The sequence below is a fragment of the Leopardus geoffroyi genome, chromosome A3 (assembly GCF_018350155.1).
Source record: "Leopardus geoffroyi isolate Oge1 chromosome A3, O.geoffroyi_Oge1_pat1.0, whole genome shotgun sequence".
Taxonomy (NCBI): Eukaryota; Metazoa; Chordata; class Mammalia; order Carnivora; family Felidae; genus Leopardus; species Leopardus geoffroyi.
Window position 1 is genome coordinate 114059319 of NC_059336.1, and position 26324 is coordinate 114085642.

The window sequence follows — 26324 nt, forward strand, 5'->3', positions numbered from 1 at the left end:
AAAAAAAAGTATCATTGAACTGTTATATTTTCTGTGCCCATGGAAATAAACAGGGGCACCGACCTCATTTTACTAAAGTCTAGTGTTTCTTTTAAAAAGTTCATGTATGAGTGTAAATGTCTTGCACATATTTTTTCAGATTCATTCACAGATACTTTCTCTTTTTGATGCTATTCTAAAAAATAGATTGAAAAAGCGTATCATATGCTTCTTGCTGGTATACAAAAAAGTAACTTATTTTTAAATACTGAACCTGGATACTGTATCCTAATTAAATTTCCTTATAGCATTAATTATTTTAGAATTTTCTAAAAACATAATCAAATCATCTTGAAATAATCAGGTGGTTTTCTTTCTTCTTTCTTTCTTTTTCTCTTGTTTTACTCTTTAGCTAGAGGCACCAATTCAATAGTATGATTCTAAAGTTTGAGAAAGAAAAGGAAAAGAGATCACAGTATAAATTCAGCATATGCTGGTAAATGGGAAAGCTTCCTTAAGCTTTAAAATCTTTGTTTTTTAAGCAGATAGGTTAACCTATGGTTCCTCAAAGCACCCAATAAAGAAGAAAACACTTAGTTCATAGTTTCTCTTTCAAATATTGTTTAGGAACCAAAAAAGATGTACATGAGTCTCTGAAATATTATTTCAGAAAAAACCCTATTCTGTACTCCATGAATTTAACTTAACTTTCTCACAATCGAGGTAAGTAAAACTCAACCTACCTCTGCTTGATTGAGACTAGAGTTTGGAACTCGCGGGGCATGGTGGCTCAGGGCAGAGAGGCAGACAAGGATGAGGTGTAGTGCTCCAATTTCCAATGCCATCCGCCTCAGAAGCACACCATCATCAGTGGTCAAGGGTGTGGTGCTAAACAAGCTACGAAGGACATGGAAAGGAAGAGTTGGAAGCACATTGGCTGATGGAGATTGCAGAATATGACCTATATTAAAAAAAGAGAACTCGAAATTAAAAATATTTAAGAACACAATAAGGAACAATATTCAGGGTCACAAATTAATAGTGACAATGTAACAGAAAATCATGTCATTAAATTTATTAAAAAGCAATCCAAAGACCACAGAGTATCTTAAAATTTAGTAAGTGTCTAGAAAAACTCTTTAAGACATCATGAATGTAAACAAATAAAAGCTGAAATATATTCATAGAATAATTAATCATTATTGACTATGTCAAGACTATTATAAGTCAGAACTAAAACCTAACAACTAAAATAGAAGCATTAGAAGTTCCTTACAACAGTATAAAAGTAACCTGATTGCCCTGGGAGTAGTTTTAACCATGAATAGATAATGAAAGAGCAAAACTATTTTATTTGGTGTGTACATAATATAGTTTTCTACTATGTCTAGCTAGAATGTTAAATGCAAAAAAAAAAAAAAAGAAAGAAAACAAAAGAAAACAAAAACCACATACGAATGGTGGAAGAGAACCACTTCAGAAATGGGTATCAAAATTATACTTTTTAAAAAGTATGTATGTACGTTCACGAAAAAAACAAGTCTGAAATGGCGTAAAGGTAATTTTCTGCTTAGGGTTACACCTACCATGTTGTAATGGACTACCCAAATACAATGGTTCTCACCTCTCTATCTACTTAAATTAAAAAATCCGATCAAATAGGGGCACCTGGGTGACTCAGTCACTAAGCATCTGACTTCAGCTCAGTTCAGGATCTCACGGTGCTGTGAGTTTGAGCCCCCCATCAGGCTTGCTCCTGTCAGCATAGAGCCCACTTCGGATCCTCTGTCCCCCTCTCTGCCCCTCCCCCACTCGTCCGTAGGTGCGCATGTACGCGTGCCCTCTCTCTCAAAGAAATAAACATTAAAAAAAAAATCAGTTCAAATAATTAAAAATTCCTGATCTACCGAAATAGGTATATACAATTTATATATGAAACTAAACAGGTAGGACTACACAGTATGTAGAAGCTGTAATTTAATATGTTATTACAAAAATATTTAAAACAATATCACCATTTTCAAAGATTCATTCATTCATTCATTCATTCATTCATTCATTCATTCATTTAGACAGAATGGGGGGAGACAGAGAAGATCCCAAGCAGGATCTGCACTGTCAGCAGAGCCTGACACAGAGCTCGAACCCATAGGCTGTGAGATCATGACCTGAGCCAAAATCAAGAGTCAGACACTTCACTAACTGAGCCACCCAGATGCCCCAATAATATCACCATTTTTGAAGAATTCCATCAAACATGAAAATACATAGAGAAGTAGGTGCTTTATTTGGTAAAGTATGTACTTTTAATATTCAATAGTTTGAAATTCATATGTTTTTATTAAATATACTTTGTGGTGAGGATTTAATATTCTAAGTGGTATGTAACAGAATTCACCTCCAATCAAAACCATATGATTTTATTTAATTTTTTCAATATATGAAATTGTCAAATTGGTTTCTATACAACACCCAGTGCTCATCCCAAAAGGTGCCCTCCTCAATACCCATCACCCCCCTCCCCTCCCTCTCACCCCCCATCAACCCTCAATTTGTTCTCAGTTTTTAAGAGTCTCTTATGCTTTGGCTCTCTCCCACTCTAACCTCTTTTTTTTTTTTTCCTTCCCCTCCCCCATGGGTTTCTGTTAAGTTTCTCAGGATCCACATAAGAGTGAAACCATATGGTATCTGTCTTTCTCTGTATGGCTTATTTCACTTAGCATCACACTCTCCAGTTCCATCCACGTTGCTACAAAGGGCCATATTTCATTCTTTCTCATTGCCATGTAGTATTCCATTGTGTATATAAACCACAATTTCTTTATCCATTCATCACTTGATGGACATTTAGGCTCTTTCCATAATTGGGCTATTGTTGAGAGTGCTGCTATAAACATTGGGGTACAAGTGCCCCGATGCATCAGTACTCCTGTATCCCTTGGGTAAATTCCTAGCAGTGCTATTGCTGGGTCATAGGGTAGGTCTATTTTTAATTTTCTGAGGAACCTCCACACTGTTTTCCAGAGTGGCTGCACCAGTTTGCATTCCCACCAACAGTGCAAGAGGGTTCCCGTTTCTCCACATGCTCTCCAGCATCTATAGTCTCCTGATTTGTTCATTTTGGCCACTCTGCAAAACCATATGATTTTAAAATAAAGAACAATTAGGGGCGCCTGGGTGGCTCAGTCGGTTAAGCAGCTGACTTCGCCTCAGATCATGATCTCACAGTTCAGGAGTTCCAGCCCTGCTCCGGCTCTGTGCTGACAGCTCAGAGCCTGGAGCCTGCTTCAGATTCCTCTCTCCCTCTCTCTCTGCCCGTCCCCTACTTGCACTCTGTCTCTCTCTCAAAAACAATACATCAAAAAAAAGTTTTTAAATAAAGAACAATTATTAATTTCCAAATGGAATGGTCATTAACTGAAGAATCACAGGTAAACCAATAGAAAATATACTTGCTAGGCTATCCTACATTATGACTTTTCTTTAATGTTTCCTTATATTAAATAAAACTGTTGGCCCAATGGAAACAATCACCATAGCTTTCTATTATTATTTTGTAATATATTACAAGATAATTGTCATGTAATGTTATTTTCCACATTCTTTTCACTTTAGTCTAAATATTGCTTCCAGATTCACTTTCTTAAAAAAGATCATCAGGGGCGCCTGGGTGGCGCAGTCGGTTAGGCGTCCGACTTCAGCCAGGTCACGATCTCGCGGTCCGTGAGTTCGAGCCCCGCATCAGGCTCTGGGCTGATGGCTCAGAGCCTGGAGCCTGTTTCCGATTCTGTGTCTCCCTCTCTCTCTGCCCCTCCCCCGTTCATGCTCTGTCTCTCTCTGTCCCAAAAATGAATAAACGTTGAAAAAAAAAAAAAATTAAAAAAAAAAAAAAGATCATCATAACTTGGTTCATATATTTTAATAAATCTTCATTACTATTTAGAATAAAATCTGAAGTTTAAAAAAAAATTTATTTTAATGTTTATTTGAGACAGAGCGAGAGAGAGAGACTGTGAGTGGGCAAGGGGCAGACAGAGAGGGAGGAGACACAAAATCCAAAGCAGGTTCCCAGCTCTGAGCTGTCAGAACAGAGCCTGATGCAGGGCTTGAATCCATTAACTCCAAGATCATGATCTGAGCTGAAGTAGGACGCTTAACCAACTGAGCCACCCAGGCGCCCTAAAACCTGAAGTTCTTACTAAGACATTCCATGATCTGTTATCAATAATAATAGCTTTTAAAATGAGCACTCAGTGTTGTTTCTTATGTAAATTTTCATCAGCCAACTTATCCTCTCTCATATGATCTGGGCACACAAACACTGCTCAAATCATCTTTCTAGCTCATTTCAGCCTAAATAGATGTTATCCTTCAACACCCTACTAAAAACTAACATACCACTTTTTCACATAGCTGGGTAGTAAGGAAACAGTCTCATACCTGTGAGCCTTCACAAGACTGTACTTGCAAGGCATTTGTAACTTAAGTCTACACTTACATATACTACTTGTTGCTATTACTGGAAAACAGAACATTAGCTACGTGAGGACAGGGTCTAAATATCTGCTTCATCTTTAAATGCCTCCAATGATGCCCAGCAGTTTGTAAACAGTGAATACGTTTTGAATGAATAAAGAAATGAAAATAAAGACTCTTTAGGACTTACTATATGTATCATTAGAATGAAACTACCGACAATAAATCTAGTAGCAGGCACTGATCTGAGTAACTTTTATGCACTCTAGAATTCATTAATAATTCTAAACACTTACTTCCTTCTCCATCATCTGTCACTCCCAATACCAGTCGAAGAAGGCACTGGGCATGTTTTCTCTCTTTCAGTAGCACTTCAGCATAGCCCGGAAGACGAAGAAATAATCCAAAAGCGGCCAAAGAATGGGCAGGTATGGGAGACATGGTCTGTACTGCTGACTTGATAGGTGGAGGTTCAGCTGCAATGGTTTCTGGTGCTTCATAAACTAATTCCCCTGATTGTTCAATGGTCACCCATTCGAACTGATCGCTATCTTTTGGCTTTTCCTGAGTGGTAGAAGTTACAACTGGAGCACTTACCTAAAGAAAAAAGAAATTTTTTGTCTGGCCATTTGTGTGTTTCAACATCAGGTATTAAACACCTGACTTTAAATGATCTCTATAAAATACAGAAATAAAATATAGGAATAAAAGGATCAATAATGGGGCCTGTTTTTACAAAGTTTCCAAAAATCAGGAATTAAACGATGTCATGAGTATGGTGGGATCTGCCAAATATCTTTACTTTAAAGTTAGATACATACATACATACATTTATTTATAAATAAAGTTACTATTTTATCTTTTGTAATTAGTCAAGAGTATGTAGACAGAGTCTTTGAGGCTATATAAATATCTTGTTTCTTTCTCGCCAAACTTCGAACAATCAGCATTTTTAAAATTCTTGCCTGAAATAATAATTACTATAGTGGTTGCTAAATGGTGGCTTTCTATCATTCCTTCTACATTTATTAGTCAGCCAGAACTGTGAGTAAAAACGTTCCCATCTTCTCCACCTATTTACTCATTCATTTGTTAATCTACCTCAGAATGGAACTAGGGTCTTTGCAGATGCAATCAAGTTAAGATGACATCATACTGGATCAGAGTGGACCCTAAATCAATGACAAGTGTCCTTGTGAGGAGAGGGAGACACAGAGACACACAGATAGACACAAGAAAGATGGCCAAGTGAAAATGTAGGCAGAAATTGGAGTAATGCAGCCACAAGCCAACAAATCCCAAGGGCCAGCAAACAGCAGAGCCTAAGAAGAGACAAGGATGGTTCTTCCCCAGGGCCTGCACAGGGACCATGGGTCTGGGGACAACTTAGTTTCAGACTTACAGCTTCTTACAACGTCAAAGAATACATTTCTGTTGTTTTAGGCCATCCAGCTGATGGTACTTTGTTACAGCAGCTCCAGGAAACTAATATATATACTTAGTACATGAAATTAGAGAATAATTCCCCTACTTCATTCAGTAATATCCAGTGCTTTGTATTTACAACTTTCTATGTGCCACACTCCCCCTTATTAACAGAGGAGCACCGAAAGCACATCAATAAGCTCATCAGTAACAGCAACATTAATTAACAGTAAAGAGGTTAAAGCAGTTATGTTTTTAAAACTGCCTGAAATGGGGCGCCTGGGTGGCGCAGTCGGTTAAGCGTCCGACTTCAGCCAGGTCACGATCTCGCGGTCCGTGAGTTCGAGCCCCGCATCGGGCTCTGGGCTGATGGCTCAGAGCCTGGAGCCTGTTTCTGATTCTGTGTCTCCCTCTCTCTCTGACCCTCCCCCGTTCATGCTCTGTCTCTCTCTGTCCCAAAAATAAATAAACGTTGAAAAAAAAAAAAAATTAAAAAAAAAAAAAAAAAAAACTGCCTGAAATGGAAATGGTACCTAAAACAGGAAAAAAGTTAAGCAGTATTTGGGTAGCAGTATACACTACTGCCTTACTCTCCCATTTCCAGTAACATCTATAATTAATATCAAGCCTCAAGAAGCACAGAAATAAAAATATTACAGCATGATGACCATAAAATCAAGGAAAATGCTGCAGTGTAATGAGTCTGGCAAATGTACTTGGTCTTCAGCATTTCTTCGGTACCAACAAATTCTCACAAAGCTCTCTGTACAGACTGACCTGTGAAAGATTTATAGGACTATGCTCGAAGACTGTAAGGGAAAGGGTACTCCCCAAAAGTTAACACAAGTAAGTATTTTTAAAAAGCAAAAAAAGAACAAAGGGTTTTGCCATGGAATTATATATTCAGTAAGGAATTTATCTTACTTGTTGAATTACTTCTGGATATAGCATTGGTAGTCGTTCTGCAATAAGAGCCAGTCCACCCATTCCTGCAAAAACTTGTAATGGTGACTGGATGGGACAGGTTTCAAGTAAAGATTCATCCAATACTCCATCCATACATTCATCACTTGGAGTGAGAGCCTCATCTTCTGGACAGCTACCAAGTAAGTCTCCATGATCTAGAAATTAAATTACAAATAACAGGTAAAAAAAGGTCTGTTTTTATAATAATTTTTCGTGTACAAGGATATTATTGTCACCTCTCTACTCAACAAAACAGCATCAGTATGTTACTCAGAAAGAGCTTTAAGGCTGGATACTACAATAATCTTTAAATGACTTCTGACGCTGCCTCTTAATAGTCCTGCTACTCAAAGCAGGATCACTGGAAAGTGAACATTGGCATCATCCAGTAAAAGCTTTTGAAATATAGACTTTCAGGTCCCACCCTGGACCTACTGAGTAAGAATATGCATTTTAACAATGTTCTGTAGGTAACTTATAATCAATCATACTGAAGTTTGAGAAGTACTGTCCTTTAGGGCATATTATAAGACATATTCTATGTAAAAATAAGTCAGTTTGCAGAGATTCAAAGCAAATACTAATATATGTACATCATGTTCTGAAGTATCCCATTAAGAAAAACTGAATACTAACAGACTTCCCATAATGAAAACTAAAAGTTATACCATATTGGTTAACTCTGAATCACTCACAAAGGAAAACCAAAAGATTAGTATGCTTACAAATGATCAGATTGTATAAATACTAAAAACCCAACCACATAAAAACAAATAATCTTGCTGAAAACTAAGCAAAGGCAACATTCTAAGATTTACTAAAGAATGCAAAATGCTAGAGGCACCTGGGTGACTCAGTAGGTCATGATCTCATGGTTCGTGGGTTCAAGCTCCGTGTTGTTAGGCAGAGCCTGCTTGGGATTCTTTCTTTCCCTCTCTGCCCACTCCCCACCCCACTGGTGCTCACTCGCTCTCTCGCTCTCCAAATAAATAAACTCCAAAAAAATGCTTAAAAAAAAAAAAAAAAAAAGAATGCAAGAGGCAAATAATAAATCAAAGCATATGTGCTCATAAAGTGATGCTGTAAGAAAAATTAAGATTAATTTTCAGTGAAAACAATAGCAATTTATTATGTTTACAAATCAAGTCAGTCATAAAGAACAAGACCTCATTAACTTGACAGAATAAAAACAAAGGTAAATGAAGTCATGAGCTACAGAAATCCCTACTTCTCAGATCACAGACTGTAAGGGATCATCATATACATACCTTTTTCAGGATGTAACCTTTTAAAAGAATCTGTTTTTGACAGACTTGGGTCTGTGATAACTCTAGATCCCAATTTAACAGTCAGATCTATTGAGCGGTAACCTTGAGGAAGTTTTCGGTCATACAGGAGAGTTAAAAGTTGGGCAAGCGTCATTTCAGCTGGCAATGGCTGGCCTAAAAATGACATAACTAAGTTAAACCTGGAATCCAAGAGGGAAATATTTACTTGGTTTGATTAAGTCAATTAGTTACTTTTTTACTGAACTATATGTACAGCGTCTGACACCAGTTTAAAAACAATTTGAAATTAGCACATGGAATGTTTACAGAAATCTATTTCTGACACATATGTCAGAAATTCTGACACAGAACAATAATGTCTGTAGAAAGTGTTAGTCACAAACCAAATCCCACCAAGATCTCATGAGATACAGCAAGATACAAAGAAACAAACATTCCTAGCCATCAGGGGTTGGCAAAATCTTCTTCCTGAAGCACCAGATGATAAATATTTTAATCTATGAAGACCATACAGTCTCTGCTGCAACCACTACCGCTACCACTGTGGCATGAAAACAGCTATGGGCAACGCACAAATAAATGGGCACAGCTGTTATTTCGATAAAACTTTTTTATATCCAGTCTACTGGCCATAGTTTGTTATCTCTGCAATAAATCAGTAACATAAAGGTAAGAAGGAAAATATGGCTAAGAAGGAATAGTTGGCAATTGGATTTTAAGAATAAAGCACAAAAATGGAGACAAATTGGGTATCACCTTGACCAAGAGAAAGTATACTGGTCAAAGATTATGTTTTAGCTAGAGAGAAAATACTGCTTAACTCTCAGTGGTACATCAATGACTTCTACTACCATAACGACTTCTTCAAAATCTGCCTCACGCTCCTTCCTATATAACTTTTTATGACCTCTTTAAAACATTAGTTTTACTGATATTATAGCACACTGACAGCAAAATTTAAGACGATAGTAAAGTATAAATATGCAACATTACAATGTTAAAAAGAGCATGTAAAAGGTTACCTCTTCTTTTCTTCTCATTTTTCTTAGAGGGAGCTGTATGGACAAAGTCTCACTAACTCATGTACCTCATCAAGAGCACTTGATTAAACAGGAGTCTGAGTGTGGTGATTACATGTCTTTATAATTTTTTGTATTTTTCAATATTGTGAACATTACCTGCCAAGAGTTTGTGGAACAGGTGAAACACTGGGACAGTAATTATTTTGTTGGCAGCCTCTGCTCCTGAAGAAGCACTTCCTATTTTATCAGGAATTGTCCTCCCTCTCCTGGATGGTGGACGTGGTGGTGTAGCTGACACAGCCCGTTTGGATTGGGATTTCAGCCCTAAAAGAATCAGGAAGATTCTATATCAGTCAATACACAATGAAATAAAAGAGTATTTCTACAATACTTTTAAATAGCATCACATTCCTAACTAATGCCAAAAGGGAGAAATGTTTCTTCTGATTTTATATCTGATCTTCCAATTCTATTTGTCCTTCATGACATACCATGAATTTTGGCTTCATGTTCGTAACTATTCTCCAAGAAAGTAAAAAATAACGCTAAATTCTATTGTTCTATTTCTTTGAGACAGAAATAAAATCCATCATCTCCTATTTGAGGAGTAAAGTAATACAGACTAAGCCTTATCTTTTGAACTAAAATCACTTCATTTATGTTAAAGTAAATATCCTCCAAAATTACCAGTTGTCTTGGTCATTTTGTCTTCCTCAATTACCTGATAGTACAATTCTCTTGTGTACTGCCAAGCTTAAATGGAGTATCTATAGGATTCACACATGTTCAGTATCTGATGAAATACAGTAAGCTTTGGACATTAATAGATTTCAGGTGTAATGTTTTTACATCCAGTATTATGACATCATTTTAAGTCAGCTTTTTGCATTAACACCTTTTATTACATGAAGTTCTTAGAGTATATATTATATTTTATACAAAATCCAAACAAAAATCAAGATTATAAAAAACAGAAAGCATACCTGAAGCAACAACAACACTGTAATTGTCCTGAAATCCATTTTCTGCCTTAACTTTTTCTTTCTCTTCATGGTTTTTCTTTTCTTTGTCATCTTTCTGTTCACTAATTAGTTTAGCAGTGATACTTGGTGTATCTGTAAGAAAATATTACCTAAAATACACTGCTTTTCAAAATCATTAAGAAGGAAGCTAACCATTTTAGACAAGGATTAAACAAGATTTTATCATTAATATGAAGGCAATGTAAATTGATTTAGGAAAAACTGATGAGGTAAAGCCTGATATTCAATCCTTGCTGATACCAACGAAAGGGAATCACCACTGTTCATAAGCCAGGACACTTAAATTATTATCTCTAGAAAATATTACATTACAATAGTATTACCTCTTGAGGCAATGAAAAACCATTACCATTAAATTTCTTTTATTGTAGGCACAGTTCAGTGTATTTGCAACAAACATGTAATTTGGTCCTCACAACATGCATATTAAGAAAGAATATTATTTTCAAAATAAGGAAACAGCCTGTAGCAAGGCTATGATACACCTTGTAAATGACAAATACACAATTCGAGCTGAGGGCTCATCCTAAAGCATTATGGTAGATTTCTTATTCTACAAATGGGAATACAAAGGAACAAGTTTCAATAATGAAGATTTGTTTTGCTATTTTTAGTTAGGAAGCTTAGCTACTTTAAGAACGAATATTAAGCACTTTATTAAACTCTCAATATTTTCTTTCATTACTCTGGAATATGGCATGCTATTAAACATCAAGAAATGAATAACTAAAATGATCTGATTTGGCCAATAAGAAATCCAAAAACCTGGACGAACTTAGGAGTGACTTTCACCAGTGTGGATATGTTATACAGATTCTCTGCACTTTTCTAACTCACACAATTGTGATCTAATGTTTTTTTAATGTTAAAAAGGTGAAACGATTAAAATGATAAAATAGTACGTTTTCATTATCTCCTACGTTGTGCTTTCTTTGAACGTCTGAAAAATACCCCTGTGATGTCAATTTCTGAAGTTCGTTCCTAACCACAGTCTGCCTTTAGAGTTTCCGTTTCTTGTGTGAAATTAGAAAATTCTGTAAATACCATAAAATACATAATGCAAAAATACATTTACTTTATTACAAAGGCAAAAACAGTTAGAAAGCCTAAATAAAATACTTTAAAAAATCACAAAATTAATTCAACGCATAATCAGGAAAACCAGTAAAGATCATTAGGTGATAAGAACTTACATAGCGTCATACCAATAAATGTCAAATACTAAAAGGTATCAGTAAAAAACATTCTTCTCAATAGTCTGTTTAAAATTGTTCTAGGGGCAGGGCACCTGGGTGGCTCAGTTGGTTGAGCATCCGACTTCGGCTCAGGTCATGATCTCACAGTCCGTGAGTTCGAGCCCCACGGCGGGCTCTGTGCTGACAGCTCGGAGCCTGAGGCCTGCTTCAGATTTTGTGTCTCCCTCTCTCTCTGCCCCTCCCCTGCTCATGCTTTGTCTCTCTCTGTCTCAAAAGTAAATAAAACATTTAAGAAAATATATTAAAATTGTTCTAGGGGCACTTGGGTGGCTCAGTTGGTTAATGGTCCAACTCTTGATTTCAGCTCAGGTCACAATCTCATGGTTTGAGAGATAGAGCCCCATGTCAGGCTCTGTACTGAGAGCATGGAGCTTGCTTGGGATTCTCTCTCTGCCTCTCCCCCACTTGTGTACATGCACCCTCTGTCTCAATAAATAAATAAACATGAAAAAAAATTTTCATGTTTATGAACTGACTGGGTGGTTCAGTCAGTTAAGCGTCTGACTTCCGCTCAGGTCATAATCTCGTGGCTTGTGAGTTCAAGCCCCACGTTGGGTTCTGTGCTGACAGGTCAGAGCCTGGAACCTACTTTAGATTCTGTGTCTCCCTCTCTTTGCCCCACCCTTGCTCACACTCTGTCTCTGTTAGTCTCTCTCTCTCTCAAAAATAAACATTTAAAAACAATTTTTTTAACTAAAAAAAAAAAAAATTGTTCTAGTTCGGATTACCACTTCTAATCAAGATGAAATAACAAAACCAGATTTACTCTACTACCTGAAATAACTAAAAACTAGGAAAATACATTAAACAGTTTTCACACAATGGCCATCAGGAAGGCCACAGAGTGATGCCTAGGTGAGTGGAAACTAAGAGGTGAGCTCTAGGACTGCTCCAGCTCATTGCTAGAGTTTCCCAGGCCATAGATCGGCACAACTCAGAAGTCATCCAAGGTAAGGATACGGACTGGGAGTCCAGGAAGACAAAGATGGCTGGCTGCAGTTTTTAAGTCACATTGCTAGGGAGGAGAGATCTGCAGAGAGAAAGAGCTCCAGAGATCTACAGTCTCCTCTGGGTCTTTAGCGCATACAGATGAGCATTATATATGAGGAAACCACTAAAAGCCAAGTTAAGTACTTCTCAAAAGGGGACCAACCCCAGAGTCTAAAATAAGGGCTGTAATATTTAGTGTTCTCAATGCCTAGTGAATTCCTAATATTTCTCAGATGGGTATTACCTCAGTAGTGAGGCCCAAGTAGCCTAAGACTTTCATTTTCAAATGTGGTACCCTACTTCTGTTTCAATATAGTACCTTTTCAAAATTAAATTCATTAAAAACTTAGTTCCTTAGTCTCACCAAACACATTTCATGTGCTCAACAGCTACCGTACTAGACAGTACAAGTTTATTAAAAATGTCCATCATCACAAATAAGTTCTGCCTTAGTTTAAAAGGTGCTCTGTTCCTAATTAATAACATTTAAAAGCTAGATCTAAAAGAAGCAATCCATTTCCAAGTAATATAACTTTGTCCCAGAACAAAATAAAAAATATTTATTAAACTACAAAAATATCCAGCACCCAAAAAGTAAAAAGGTAGAAGTCCAATAAAATTTTCCAGGCAAATAAAGAAGCAATAGTATACAATCCATAATGAGGAACAAATAATCAACATAAACATGTTTAAAGGAAAGCTTATACACTTTAAAAAAGGACAAGGAGATATTAAAAAAGAACAAATTAGTAGGCACTACAGAGGAACAGAATTGAAGACAGAGCAATATAAATTATCCAAAAATTTTAAACAGAGGGGGGAAAAAGAGGCAGGGGGTCAGGGTGGGGGGAATGAGCAGAGCTTCAGTGAGCTATGGAAGAACTTCAAGAGGCCTAATAAATGTGTAACCTGAATTACTCTACGTGAAGAGAGAAGCAGAGACAGAAAATATGAGAAAATATTTGTAAAAAAATTTCCAAATATGATGGAATCTATACACCCAGATTCAAGAAAGTCAACAAACCCACATCATAAGCAGCAAGAAACCACAAGGCATATAACAATCAAATTGCTTAAAAGCAATGACAGAAATTTGTAAAAGCAAAGATACTGACACATAACTATATTATTTGAAAGCAATGTAGTCAAAAGCTATGGGAAGTGGGTAGAATTATTAATTTTGGATTACTTGTTTTTACACATATTGATAAAATATATATGCACATGTAAATATATCATACCAAGTATGGCTAAAGATCATAAATACACTTTAAAGGACCAAAGCATTGCTAAATACAGGTTAAATTAGCACTTGCAAATTTTCCATGTTTGCTCAGGATGACTCTTTGTCTGACTTTTTACTAGGAGTAGTATTCTTAGAAAGTAATCAATTTATTTTTTAAATTTGTAGGTAATAAAGGTCATTACTCTTAATGACCTAATAAGACATTTTAGAAAACAGTATTCCTTTATAGTGAAGAAAAAGAAAAATATTAAATTTCCAGTTATTTTGTAATATAATGTCTATACTTTCCCATGATCAATAGGAAATAGCAATAACTGAACTTCAGTACTCTTGCCCACTTCTCCTTCTTTCATTTAATTATTAATTTTTTTCTTCGTCACGCACAAGGAACAATTTCAAGGCTATGATAGAAAAAAAGTCTATAAAATCAAATTTTCAAAAAAGTTTAGCTGTAACAAGATATGGCAGACATTTTCAAATAAGAACAAATGTTATTTATACAATTATAATAGTATTTGAACATTTTATTGTTTAACTTATAAAAAGGAAACAATTATATAGTATTATGTACATACTTGTGTGGCTGCAGTCACTAAAACCAAGAAAGAATCTTTTCTACCTTATTTTCTCATAGCGATCACATCCATTCACATGGTTTAACTTACCATCTATGGATGGTAACAACTCCCAAATCTCTTCAACCCAGTTTTTTTCTAACCTTAGAAATTACAAAATAAGCTTTGTATTTCCCACTGATACATGGACACCAGGTTTTTTCTGAGATACTCCTAAGTTCCCAGCTATAGTACTTAGGTACTCCCTTCTAACGCATACAGATAGAAACATACTTACATTTATATTAGAATGCAAACATTCTTAAATTTCATTTACTTTTTAAACAGCATAAGACCCTAATATTGAGGGGCAGGGTACAGGTCTTGCTTACTCTTACAGCCTGAGGACTAACACATAGAAGGTGCTCAATCATTTCACTCACTGATTTCATTCTCAGGATTTCTGAGAGGCAATCAAACTATCTACAGGCAATCAAACTATCTACAGTTGATCTGCATTCTGCCATCAAAACTGCTTATATTTTAATATAATACAAACCTGTGTTTTAATAACCTGTATACTGTTTAAAGTCATCATCTTAGAATACAGGCAGGAAGCCTAGGGGATAATTTCTCTCTGCTTTCTTCACTATTATAAATAAAAAGGTCACCAATCAAGTCTACCTACTTCATTTTCATCTCCTGACCATTCATTTCTTCCTGAGATCCAGTAAATATTTATTATTTAGAATCCTGTTATCCAACCTAATAGCCTGCAAATCACCTATTATAAAAAAGCCCTACGGTTTATTGTGAAAAAATTCCATCAATGGCTTCCCAAGGCTTGTCAACATTTCCAACTGTCCATTCTGTCAATTCTCCACACAACACACACCACAGCAAAAGAACTATGGGTGCTAGAAGGCAGCGCACATACACTTTGTCTCCTTTACCAGCTTCTTTCTCATGCTTGAAAATGTAAAGACATACTGACCTTTCTATTCATGAAATGGTTGCTGAGTGAGTAGATGCAGTAAAATAAAGTTACAAAACATAATAAAAATTTTATATAATGTAACATAAAGTTAAAGAAAAATTTTAATACTTAAATCTGACTTGCCTGACACTCTGTCAAGAACTTCTGACAATGTTGTTGAGACCGGCAAATGAAGTGTACGGAACTTATGGCCTGCTCCATACATTGGATGTTGGATGACATGGCTTGTAGCATTAATTCTACCTTTATACAGCTGAAAATTCAAAAGAAATCAAGAAGTGATTTTTTTGGAAACATGTATCATTACAAAACAATTTCAAAAGTTTTTCTAAAAGAATAAAAAGTGTAAATACACACAAAATATAAAGAGTATATTTTATATATTTTTGAAAGTATGGTACATTTGAAGGGTGCCTGGGTAGCTCAGTCAGTTAAGCATCCAACTTTGGCTCAGGTCATGATCTTGTGGTTCGTAGGTTTGAGCCCCACATCGGGCTCTGTGCTGACAGCTTGAAGCTTGGAGCCTGCGTTGAATTCTGTGTCTCCCTCTCTCTCCGTCCCTCCCCCACTCATGCTTTCTCTCTTTCTCTCTCTCTCTCTCTGTCTCTCTCTCTCTCTCTCCCCCTCCCTCCCTCTCTCCCTCTCCCTCTCCCTCCCTCAAAAAGCAGCATTAAAAAAAAATTTTTTTAAATGTGGTACATTTGACATCTGATTTGTTGCTCAACTTTCGTATTAGCACCACTGTACCTAATAATCTGTCACTCTTTCCCCCAACCAAATTATACTTTTCATGGTAGTGTATAATTAGGCTATTTATCACAAGAAGGGTTATCCAAAAAAGACTTGTAAGTCCTATCATTAAGAACCAAGGTTGTTCTAGTTTCAGTTTGCTATTTTAGAAATTAGGATGTAGAGGTAACTGCAGATTCTGATATGAAATTATAAAATATCTTTATACACAGCTAATATTAAGATTTAACTGTTAAAATACTCACTGGACAGGGAGACTGAAGAAACATTGTCACTTTCTCATCCTCCAGCATCAATTGCAAAAACAATCTACGTATAAACCCTGAAATGTTCCCTGATGTTGGAAGGTTCCCTCTTTGAGGAGACGTTTGAAAAAGTTCACAGAGGACCTGGCAAGTAAAGAGATTTAAAAGTTAAGTGCACTATTTATCTGCAGCTGTGTACTTTCAAGAAAAAAAAAAAAGATTATCCCCATAGAAAATTTCTGTGGATAAACTACTACTACAGGGTTTTCACATAAATACCTGGTGTAACCAACTTATTTTCAACTTGAGTCAATATCAATGTGCTTACAATGCAATAAAAATTATGAAAAAAGGGTATTAAAAATATCAAACAAAGCCTTAACAAGAAGCTGAGAGATGATAATTAAGCCAGAAAGCAGTAAGACACAAAAGTTTCAGGCTACCCAGAGGTACAAATCAGATTTTCAAATTCTCATATCCATGACCTTGGTTAAAATTGATAATTTAGACATTTCCTTTAATTAGGCATATTAAGCAGATCAAGTTTGGCAATAATTAAATACTTTAGACACTCAAGTATCTTGCTATCCTTCTCAATAAAGTTAAATCATTCAGTATTTCTTGAAAATTATGTTAACTGTCTCTAGACAAAGGTCAAAACAGCTAGAAAGGAGCAGAATCTGGCAAAAATCAACTAGAATCGTCCTTATAATAATTCTAGCTTTCAAGATTTTTGTCCCCATGAACTTAAAACAATAAAATCATCTCTCATATTTTTAGTGAGATGTCAGGAGTCTCCTATCTGAAATCTACCCTAATGTCTGCTTCATTAGAAGCAAACTAAAAGTCATAGCAAGCCAGTTACAACAAAATACAATACTCCACTGCAGATGAGATGACACCTTCAAGTGGTCAATCGTCTTTCAGCAGCCCATATTGTTCTTCTGGTTTGTCCTCTTTATGGGGGGCAGGGGGAGATGAGTTTAAAAACAGGAATGTATGATCTATAGCTAGAATCGCTGTGAATTTGCCCATTATCTCATCAAAAGGAATATGTGACAGTTGAGAGGAAGAGGGAAGATATATCAAGACTTTATTTTAATTACAGTTTCAATTTAGATCTCTAAATGGACCGTATCCCAATCTTCATTATCACCTGTAATACATACCCCTTTCTCAACTAATTTCATTAGTGTTATTTAACATTGTATTAAAATAATAAGATGCCTAAAACTTAAGCCGGTATTTCTAATCTTACCTGGGCCATCAGTTTTTGATTATGAGGGTGGCATGAAATGCACTGCAAGAAGAATGCAACAGTAGCGTTCTCAATAGCTGTCCTCTGTTGAGTAGTCAATCCTGTTGGAGCAGCTGAAGAAAGAGAGGCCGGTCTTGCACTAGTCTGTTGTTGTGCACCTAAATTATGTCCTCCAGAAGCGGACCCAGAATGACACAATAAAAACAGAAGTGCTGTCCACAGTGGATTGACCTCAGACCCACCGAGCCAGTCTTTCATAACATGGCTACTGCCAACTTCTGTCAAAAACCTAAGAATGGGAGCAACCAGGTCTGCTGTGATAGGCATCTTATTACATTGTTGTGCAACATGATGCCGCCTGAGCTTGTCCTGGGAAGTATCTATTGACTGAGCAATGCTTTCTGAGTAAGAAATGTGACTGAAGCAGAAACTAGCCAGACTCCTCACAAGAAGAGAAGGCAAACCTGAGTCCAATAATTGTTTGATAGCTTCTGGAGATTGAGAAGAGGATGCAAGGGTTGCCAAATGTGATTCAGTTAGTGCAAGAGGCGCTTGTGCATTTTTAGAGTCATCTGTTAAGGATGAAGTAAGATCTTGCTTTTTGCTATCATCAGTCATGGACAGTCTGTGGTGACACTGCACTGGAGGAGGGGTAATCCCCATCCAGCCCATGAGCAAAGAAAAATAATTTGGGTGTATATGACACATTGAGCAAAGTAGACTGTCAACAGCTTTCTTCAAAACCATATTGCAGGGAAGAGACATGGACCAATTAAAAAGTAACCTAGGGGAATAAAAGACACCAGGTTAATATTATATATGTATCTTTAGAAAGACCTCATTTTTCCAATAGTAATATTAGAAATCAACGTACACTGTATAAAATCATGACATCTATAAAAGTATATGTTTTATTTGACATAGGATACTGTAAGATTTCATGATGACTGCTTTGATATACATTATTTAGGCATTTAGGTAGATGAAGTTAGATTAGACTTGTAAAACCAGTACAGAAAATCAAGAGATCTGTATTTAAATGTATCTACCGCTCTATGTGTGACCTCAAAAAAGTTACATAAAGAAACACTGGAGTTGTGCCTGGGTGGCTCAGCCAGTTAAGTGTCCAACTCTTGATTTCACCTCAGGCCATGATCTCATGGTTCCTGAGTTTCAGCCCAGCATCAGGCTCTGCACTGACAAGGTGGAACCTGCTTGGGATTCTCTCTCTCCCTCTGCCCCTCCACATTTGCGCAGTCTCTCAAAATAAATAAATAAACTTAAAGAAAGAAAGAAAGAAACATTGAAAAATTACACAAAAGAGATGTTCAGTTTGAATTTGACATGATTGATGGCTTAAAATTCAGGTTTGGAAATCAAAAACTCTTAGTAAGTTTCATTAATAAGTCGTGGGTTACGCCAATTGAGAAGACCAAATATGAAAATGACGGACTAAAAAGGACAAAAGGCCAGTCTTTTATTAGGTCATGGAACTCCTCAGAAATAAATATGATATTCTGTTATAGACTTAGCAATTACAGGCGCTAAGTTCAGCAAAGCCCTAAGTATGATAAAGAAATGTGGGTAAGTGGAAACTGCCAAAAGAACAATCCTATCAGATAACTAGAAAGTAGTAAAAACAACTAACCATAAAAACTCTCTAAAGTAGTAAGTCTTTCAAAATTTCCAATTATACTTTTACTCCTTAAATAGCTGTACATTAAGGATAAAAAAAACAATCTGGGGGTGCCTGGGTGACTCAGTCAGTTAAGCGTCCCACTCTTGATTTCGGCTCAGGTCATGATCTCACAGTTGTGGGACTGAGCCCCATGTTGGGCTCCATGCTGGGGATGGAACCTGCTTGAGATTTTCTCTCTTCCTTGTCCCTCCCCCATTGGCATGTGCACAAGCCCAATAAAAAAGTCTGGTGGGTAAATTTGCAAAAAAGAATAAATACTATGACCTGTAGGAACACATACATTAAACACTCCAATTTTAGGTGGGAGAAAGCAAGCAATGACACTAATATTTCTTCTTAGTGGAGATAAATCTACTTAAATTTGTAAGCACCTAATTTCAAAATTATACATGATTCTATGTAACTACTACTTTCAAAGTATTATTATTATCCAAACAAGCATATAAAATACCATTTCATCATGTGAAAACCTGTAACAATCTGCTAACGGAAAAAAAAGGGTTTCAAAAATCGTACTTACTCAAAGAGGTCTCGGTCCAGCAGCGCTGGTAAATCGTACTCTACAAGCAGTTCATAACTGTGCCACAGAATTGCTGCTACACAGTGCAAATGAGAAGGAGATGGCATGAGAAGACCATACTCTACTGTCGAAGAGTTAGGGCACATGTAGCTCATCCTGCCACTTCTCCTCATAGCAGCCACTCTTGCAGAATCACTGACCCATTTTAACAAGGCCTGAATTCTTAAAAGAAAATGAATTCAAATAACCAATTATACCACAACTGACATTTAATATGGATAAATACCACCATTTCAAGTAAGCACTGTATTTATGAGAGTCATATACTAATGTTCTTGGTACTTTTAATCTAAACTAGGAAGGAAAAGGAACTTATGTAAGCAAAACTGACATAGTAGTTCTACTTCTCCAATAACCTTACTAATCTTAACTGATGAAAATGTTTGAAATAACATATGATAACATATAATTCTGCAAATAAACATTGGGTAATTTCTTAACTCACTTACCAAAAAAACCCTATAAATATCTGGACTTACAGGATACAAAACTTACCAAATTCATGGTCTCCTGTAAATTTTCTTTCATCTTATAACAAATCCACACAACCCAGAATAGTAATCTGGGGCTAATTCTTTATTGTGCAGAATCTCATGCAACACAGCATGTCTTACTCCCCTGGCCCCCAACCATTAAATACTACTAGCAGTCACCCACCCCCCTGCACTCTGACAAGAGAATATAGCCCCAACGTAAGTGTCACCCTACCCTTAATACCCTGGAGTTGGGGGAATACTGAGAACAACATTTAAAAAAAATTTTTTTTTAAGTTTATTATTTATTTTGAGAGAGAGCATGAGCAGGGGAGAAGAAGAGAGAGAGAGAGAGAGAGAGAGAGAGAGAAAGAGAGAGAGAGAGAATCTGGAGGAGGCTCCACAGAGTCACTGCAGGGGTCTGAACTCACGAAACTGTGAGATCGTGACCTGAGCTGAAATCAAGAGTCGGACACTTAACTGACTGAGCCACCCAGGCGCCCAGAGAATAACATCTTTTTTTTTTTTTTTAAATGTTTATTATTTTTGAGACAGAGCATGAACGGGGGAGAGGCAGAGAGAGAGGGAGACACAGAATCGGAAGCAGGCTCCAGGCTCTGAGCCATCAGCCCAGAGCCCGACGCGGGGCTCAAACTCACAGACCACGAGATGGTGACCTGAGCCAAAGTCGGACGCTCAACCGACTAAGCCACCCAGGCGCCCCATAGAATAACATCTTTTAAAGCTATATGGCTTTGGAGTTTATAAGATTCTTTACTTCAGGTTACAAGAAATGGGGGTAGGAAGGTATATAATGCTACTTAAACCCCTTCTCTGCTCTGAACAAGACCCCTTATTTTACTGTTTTTTTAATATATATTTTTAAAGTTTTTATTTATTTATTTTGAGAGAGAGAGAGAGAGGGAGAGAGGGAGGGAAGGGCAGAGAGAGAGGGATAGAAAGAATCCCAAGCAAGTCCCGCACTGTGGGCACGAAGCGACGTGGAGTTCAAACTCACAAATCATGAGATCATGACCTGAGATGAAACCAAGAGTCAGATGCTTAACCAACTGAGCCACCCAGTCGCCCCCGGACAAGACCCTTTAAATTTCATATGATAGGAAATAAATATAAGTCAGAAAAAGAGAAAGCAGATAAGGTAATTGGGAAAGAGTAAAATTTTCTCAGTGTGCGGAACCCAATAATTTTGTTATTATGTCAGTTCTAAAACATTTATGTTTTAAAAAGTATTATGCAGTGAGAACAATTTTATTTAGGGTAATTTTCCTATTAAAAAAAAAAAACAAAGAACTATTAAAGAATTAAATAATTGTAAGGTATTTTAAGAAAGTTGTTTTAGAAAAATATTTAAAATTAATTTTTTATGGGGCGGCCTGGGTGGCTAAGTGCGTTAGGCGTCCGACTTCAGCTCAGGTGATGGTCTCACAGTTCGTGGGTTCAAGCCCTACGTCAGGCTCTATGCTAATAGCTCAGAGTCTGGAGCCTGCTTCAGATTGTGTCTCCCTCTCTCTCTCTCTGCCTTTCCCCTGCTCGCTCTCTGTCTCTCAAAATAAATAAGCATTAAAAAAATAAAATTAATTTTTTAATTCTTTTTTACCTCATTATCCATTATAATTTGAATTTGGCACAATTTATTCTATCAAAAAATATTCCAGGGGCACCTAAGTGGCTCAGTGAGTTTAGCATCCGACTTCAGCTCAGGTCGTGATCTCACAGTATGTGAGTTCGAGCCCCACATCAGGCTCTGTGCTGACAGCTCAGAGCCTGGAGGCTGTTTCCGATTGTGTCTCCCTCTCTCTGTGCCTCTCTCCCACTAACACTTTGTCTCTCTCTCAAAAAGAAACATTAAAAAAAAATTCCAAAAAATTCCAACCTATTTTTAAATATAATAATCATATTACTTATGTGAAGCAAAAAGCTTTATAGAAAAGAATTCAGCTTATTTAATATCTTGAAGTTACCATGCTGGAAATAAATTTACTTCATTAAATGCCATTTGAACATTCTTCATCGAAGAGTATGAAAGCAACTAGCCTAAAATAAGTTAAAGCTTATTACATTATCAGTGATTAAAGTATCAAAATTTACTAGGCACCTGCCACGCCTGACACTACCCCAAATCCCCAAGTCTGACCTATGTAAATTGTCCCTTGTGAGTGACAGTATTCTGTCTCCCCAGTACAAGGCAAAAAGCTGGATTCAATGAACTTGGACACTCTAGTATCTAGCACAGTGCCACGCACACAGCAACTATTCAGTAAATACCAATAAAATGAGTAAGTACCCGCAAAATTAATGATTTGTTAATAACTTATAAACAAACAAAATATCAAATGATTTTCTTGAATATTAACCAAAATATTAAAGGATAGCATTAACCCAGAAAATAGTAAAGATTAATTGTTTATGGAGTCACACATTCTATAAATGGTATTCTGGTATTGACATATGATATATATAAAACAAGAGAATGACAAATCATCACCCAAAATTTGTCAACAAAAACGTGTCTCAAAAATACTTGGGAAGTTCTTCTCAATGTGGAGGTAGAAGACATCAAAGAAAAGGTACATTAGTAAAACCCATCCAAAATTACCTGTATGTAAACCATCACTAAATATTTAGGTGAGATGTTCAAATATTATTTACTTTGTATGACAACATTTCACCTTGCAGTAGGAAGGAGATAGAAGGTAGAGAGCTAATGAAAAGCTGTCAATGAATATTACAAATAATAAGTAATCAAAAAAAACATTACTTTTGTCAAAATAGTCTAGGTGCCTAATATGGACACAATATTCTAATATTCATACACAGATAGTAAATGCTACCTAAGATTGTATGATTTGACAGCACCACAACTTAACAAAGATCTCCTAACAACATGGTTCACATAAAAACATGTAATATTTTGGGGCGCCTGAGTGGCTCAGTCACTTAAACGTCTGGCTCTTGATTTCGATTCATGTCATGATCTCATCGTTTGTGCGACTGAGCCCGGCACTGGGCTCTGTGTTGACAGCGTGGAACCTGCTTGGGATTCTCTCTCTCCCTCTCTCTCTGCCCCTTCCTCACTTGTGCTCTCTCTTGAAGTAAATAAACATTTCAAAAACTGTAATATTTTATTCCATTCCATTTGTCAAAAGTAATACTGATTATAATTCTATTTCCATTCAAATTTGCTTAAGATATGTCCAAATACATAAGAATTGATGTTTAATGTTCACAAAAGTTTCTAGAAGTTATATCATGTAAAGCATACAGGTATATGTCCAATATAATCAACAGTCTTGACTTTTACGAAACAACCTAAGGAGAAAGTATTAGAAGTAACGTTCACTATCACATAACTGTGTGTAAGTGTGTCCTTAAATAATAAACAGTGATCTCACTGTCCGTGAGTTCAAGCCCTGCATCAGGCTCTGTGCTGACAGCATGGAGCCTGCTTGGGATTCTCTGTCTCCCTGTCTCTCTGTCTCACCCCCGCTCACTCTCTCTTTCTCTCTCTCTCAAAATAAATAAATATTAAAAAATTAATTAATTTTAAAAAAGGAAAAAAAGAAACAGAACAAAACAAAAAAACAAGATCAACATATACCTGTCTTTTGTTCCAGGATCCTGAGTTGTTCCAAGCTGGTAAAGAATATCTATCGTAGAATCGGAAGAGAGTCCATTCAGTCTTCCAAAAAGTAAAGGGCTGTTTAGATCTTGCAATAAAGAACCAAAAGAAAGTTTGCTAAATAAGCAAATGGTATAGGAACACTTGCTCTATTTAATTTTAAATTGTTAATTAAAAATTACGCTTCCATAAATTACAGCAACAACAACAAAAAAAAACTCCAAGGACATTGAAGCCATAATGGAAATTAATTTCAGAAACAGATTTCATCACAAAAATTAAGTGATTAAGTAACTGTCACTGTTTTGCAGATAGGTAAAAATTAAAATATCAAAGTTAACGGTGGTCACCTGTAGGATCACTGCCTGATGCTGCACAGTTTCTCAGGAGAATGTCTATGAGCTTCAGGCCAATTCTCGTGGACTGCAGTCCTATCTTTACAAGCACAACCTCAATGTTGGGTGAGTGCATCCCACAGTACGGGGACATCAGTAAGGCAGCACAAGTCTGCAGCAGATTAGCAGTAGGTGCAGCCGCACTCGCCATCATTCCTTCCAGATCACTTATGTGAGTAAGGCAATGATGCAATAACCGTAACCAGCCGATACTGAAAAAGACAACACAAAGCAGCCTACGTGGTAAATTCAAGTGGTTCAGATTATTTCTGGGGTAAAACAAAACTGAAAAATCAGCATGTTGTGTCTCATAAATAATACAAATCTTCATTTAAAAGATGCTAGAACATGAAGAAGGACTTAAACACAGTTAAGTTTCCTCCATAGTGTAACAAATAAAAATAACCACTAACAGCATTTAGGAACCACTTGCCTTTTGTTCAACCAGTCAAAAAACGTTTTTGTATTTCTTTAAAATAGACTCCACGTGCAATGTGGAGCTTGAATTCATGACCCTAAGATCAAGGGTCACATGCTCTCCTGACTGAACCAGCCAGGTGCCCAGTCAGAAAATGTTTTTTTTATATATACACATATATGTTTAAATATAAAATGCATAGGATTATAGCCTTGTGAAACTATAAAGTCTTGGCAGCTTGAGAATAAAAAACCCCAAATTTTCTTATCAGGCAAAACTTTCAATAGAACCAGTGTATAACATTTTCAACTATCAAAATATACCAGATAAATGTGAATTAAAGGACATATTCAGGTCCTTGTTTATTTGGTCAATTTGTATGGCTCAAATCTAACTTTTCCACTAACTGCCATTTAGGAATTATCATACAAGACTAGGTCTCTGTCTATATGGTCAATTTGTATGGCTCAGATGTATCCTGGTGACAGGCATGTGGAAATTCATATATTAGACTCTGATCCAAAGAAAAGAAATCCATATCCACAGATACTACACATTGTACATACCTCAAGAATTAAACACACATAAATTTCAATTTTAACCAGCCTCCAAGTTCTGGTTCTAAAGAATCATTATTTCTATTACATCTAATAAAATTACAGCTCTGTATAAACTACCTATGGAACAAAGGACTTCCTAAGCCCTAAAACAGAAACCATACAATAAATAATTTCATAAAAAGCTCAGAAAGCTTTTTTTAAGAATCAGACATAAGGGGTGCCTGGGTGGCTCAGCTGGTTGAGTATCTGACTTTAGCTTAGGTCATGATCTCACGGTTCATGGACTCAAGCCCCACATGAGCTCCCTGCTGTCACTGCGGAGTCTGCTTCAGATCCTCTGTCCCCATCTCTCTCTGCCCCTTCCCTGCTCACACATGCTCGCACTCTCTCTCAAAAATAAATAAAACATTGGGAATGCAAGCTGGTGCAGCCACTCTGGAAAACAGTATGGAGGTTCCTCAAAAAACTAAAAATAGAACTACCCTACGACCCAGCAATTGCACTACTAAGCATTTATCCAAGGGATACAGGTGTGCTGTTTTGAAAGGACACATGCACCCCAACATTTATAGCAGCACTATCAACAATAGCCAAAGTATGGAAGGAGCCCAAATGTCCATCGATGGATGAATGGATAAAGGTGTGGTGTGTGTGTGTGTATATATATATATATATATATATATATATATATATATATATATATATACACATACATACAGTGGAGTATTACTCGGCAATCAAAATGAGTGAAATCTTGGGGCGCCTGGGTGGCGCAGTCGGTTAAGCGTCCGACTTCAGCCAGGTCACGATCTCATGGTCCGTGAGTTCGAGCCCTGCGTCGGGCTCTGGGCTGATGGCTCAGAGCCTGGAGCCTGTTTCTGATTCTGTGTCTCCCTCTCCCTCTGCCCCTCCCCCGTTCATGCTCTGTTTCTCTCTGTCCCAAAAATAAATAAACGTTGAAAAAAAAAAAATTAAAAAAAAAAAAAAAGAGTGAAATCTTGCCATTTGCAACTACATGGATGGAACTGGAGTGTATTATGCTAAGTGAAATTAGAGAAAGACA

The 26324-nt window shown here is 36.6% G+C and overlaps 1 protein-coding gene across 26 annotated transcripts in view; it reads right to left on the reverse strand.

Moving 5' to 3' along the window:
• BIRC6 (baculoviral IAP repeat containing 6) overlaps positions 1 to 26324 on the reverse strand; it is a 223456-nt gene that overhangs the window by 64535 nt on the left and 132597 nt on the right. For all 26 annotated transcript variants that reach the window (XR_006703691.1, XM_045447194.1, XM_045447217.1 and 23 more), the window contains 12 exons: positions 24239 to 24495; positions 23868 to 23976; positions 19716 to 19937; positions 17497 to 18280; positions 16239 to 16382; positions 15367 to 15496; positions 10141 to 10272; positions 9314 to 9481; positions 8115 to 8288; positions 6805 to 7001; positions 4752 to 5052; positions 723 to 940 (listed from right to left, as the gene is read on the reverse strand). Coding sequence is in view for 25 of the 26 variants with exons in the window: in XM_045447194.1 (XP_045303150.1) it covers positions 723 to 940; positions 4752 to 5052; positions 6805 to 7001; positions 8115 to 8288; positions 9314 to 9481; positions 10141 to 10272; positions 15367 to 15496; positions 16239 to 16382; positions 17497 to 18280; positions 19716 to 19937; positions 23868 to 23976; positions 24239 to 24495 (2836 nt within the window). In the remaining variant the exon portion in view is untranslated. The remainder of the gene's footprint in view (positions 1 to 722; positions 941 to 4751; positions 5053 to 6804; positions 7002 to 8114; positions 8289 to 9313; positions 9482 to 10140; positions 10273 to 15366; positions 15497 to 16238; positions 16383 to 17496; positions 18281 to 19715; positions 19938 to 23867; positions 23977 to 24238; positions 24496 to 26324) is intronic.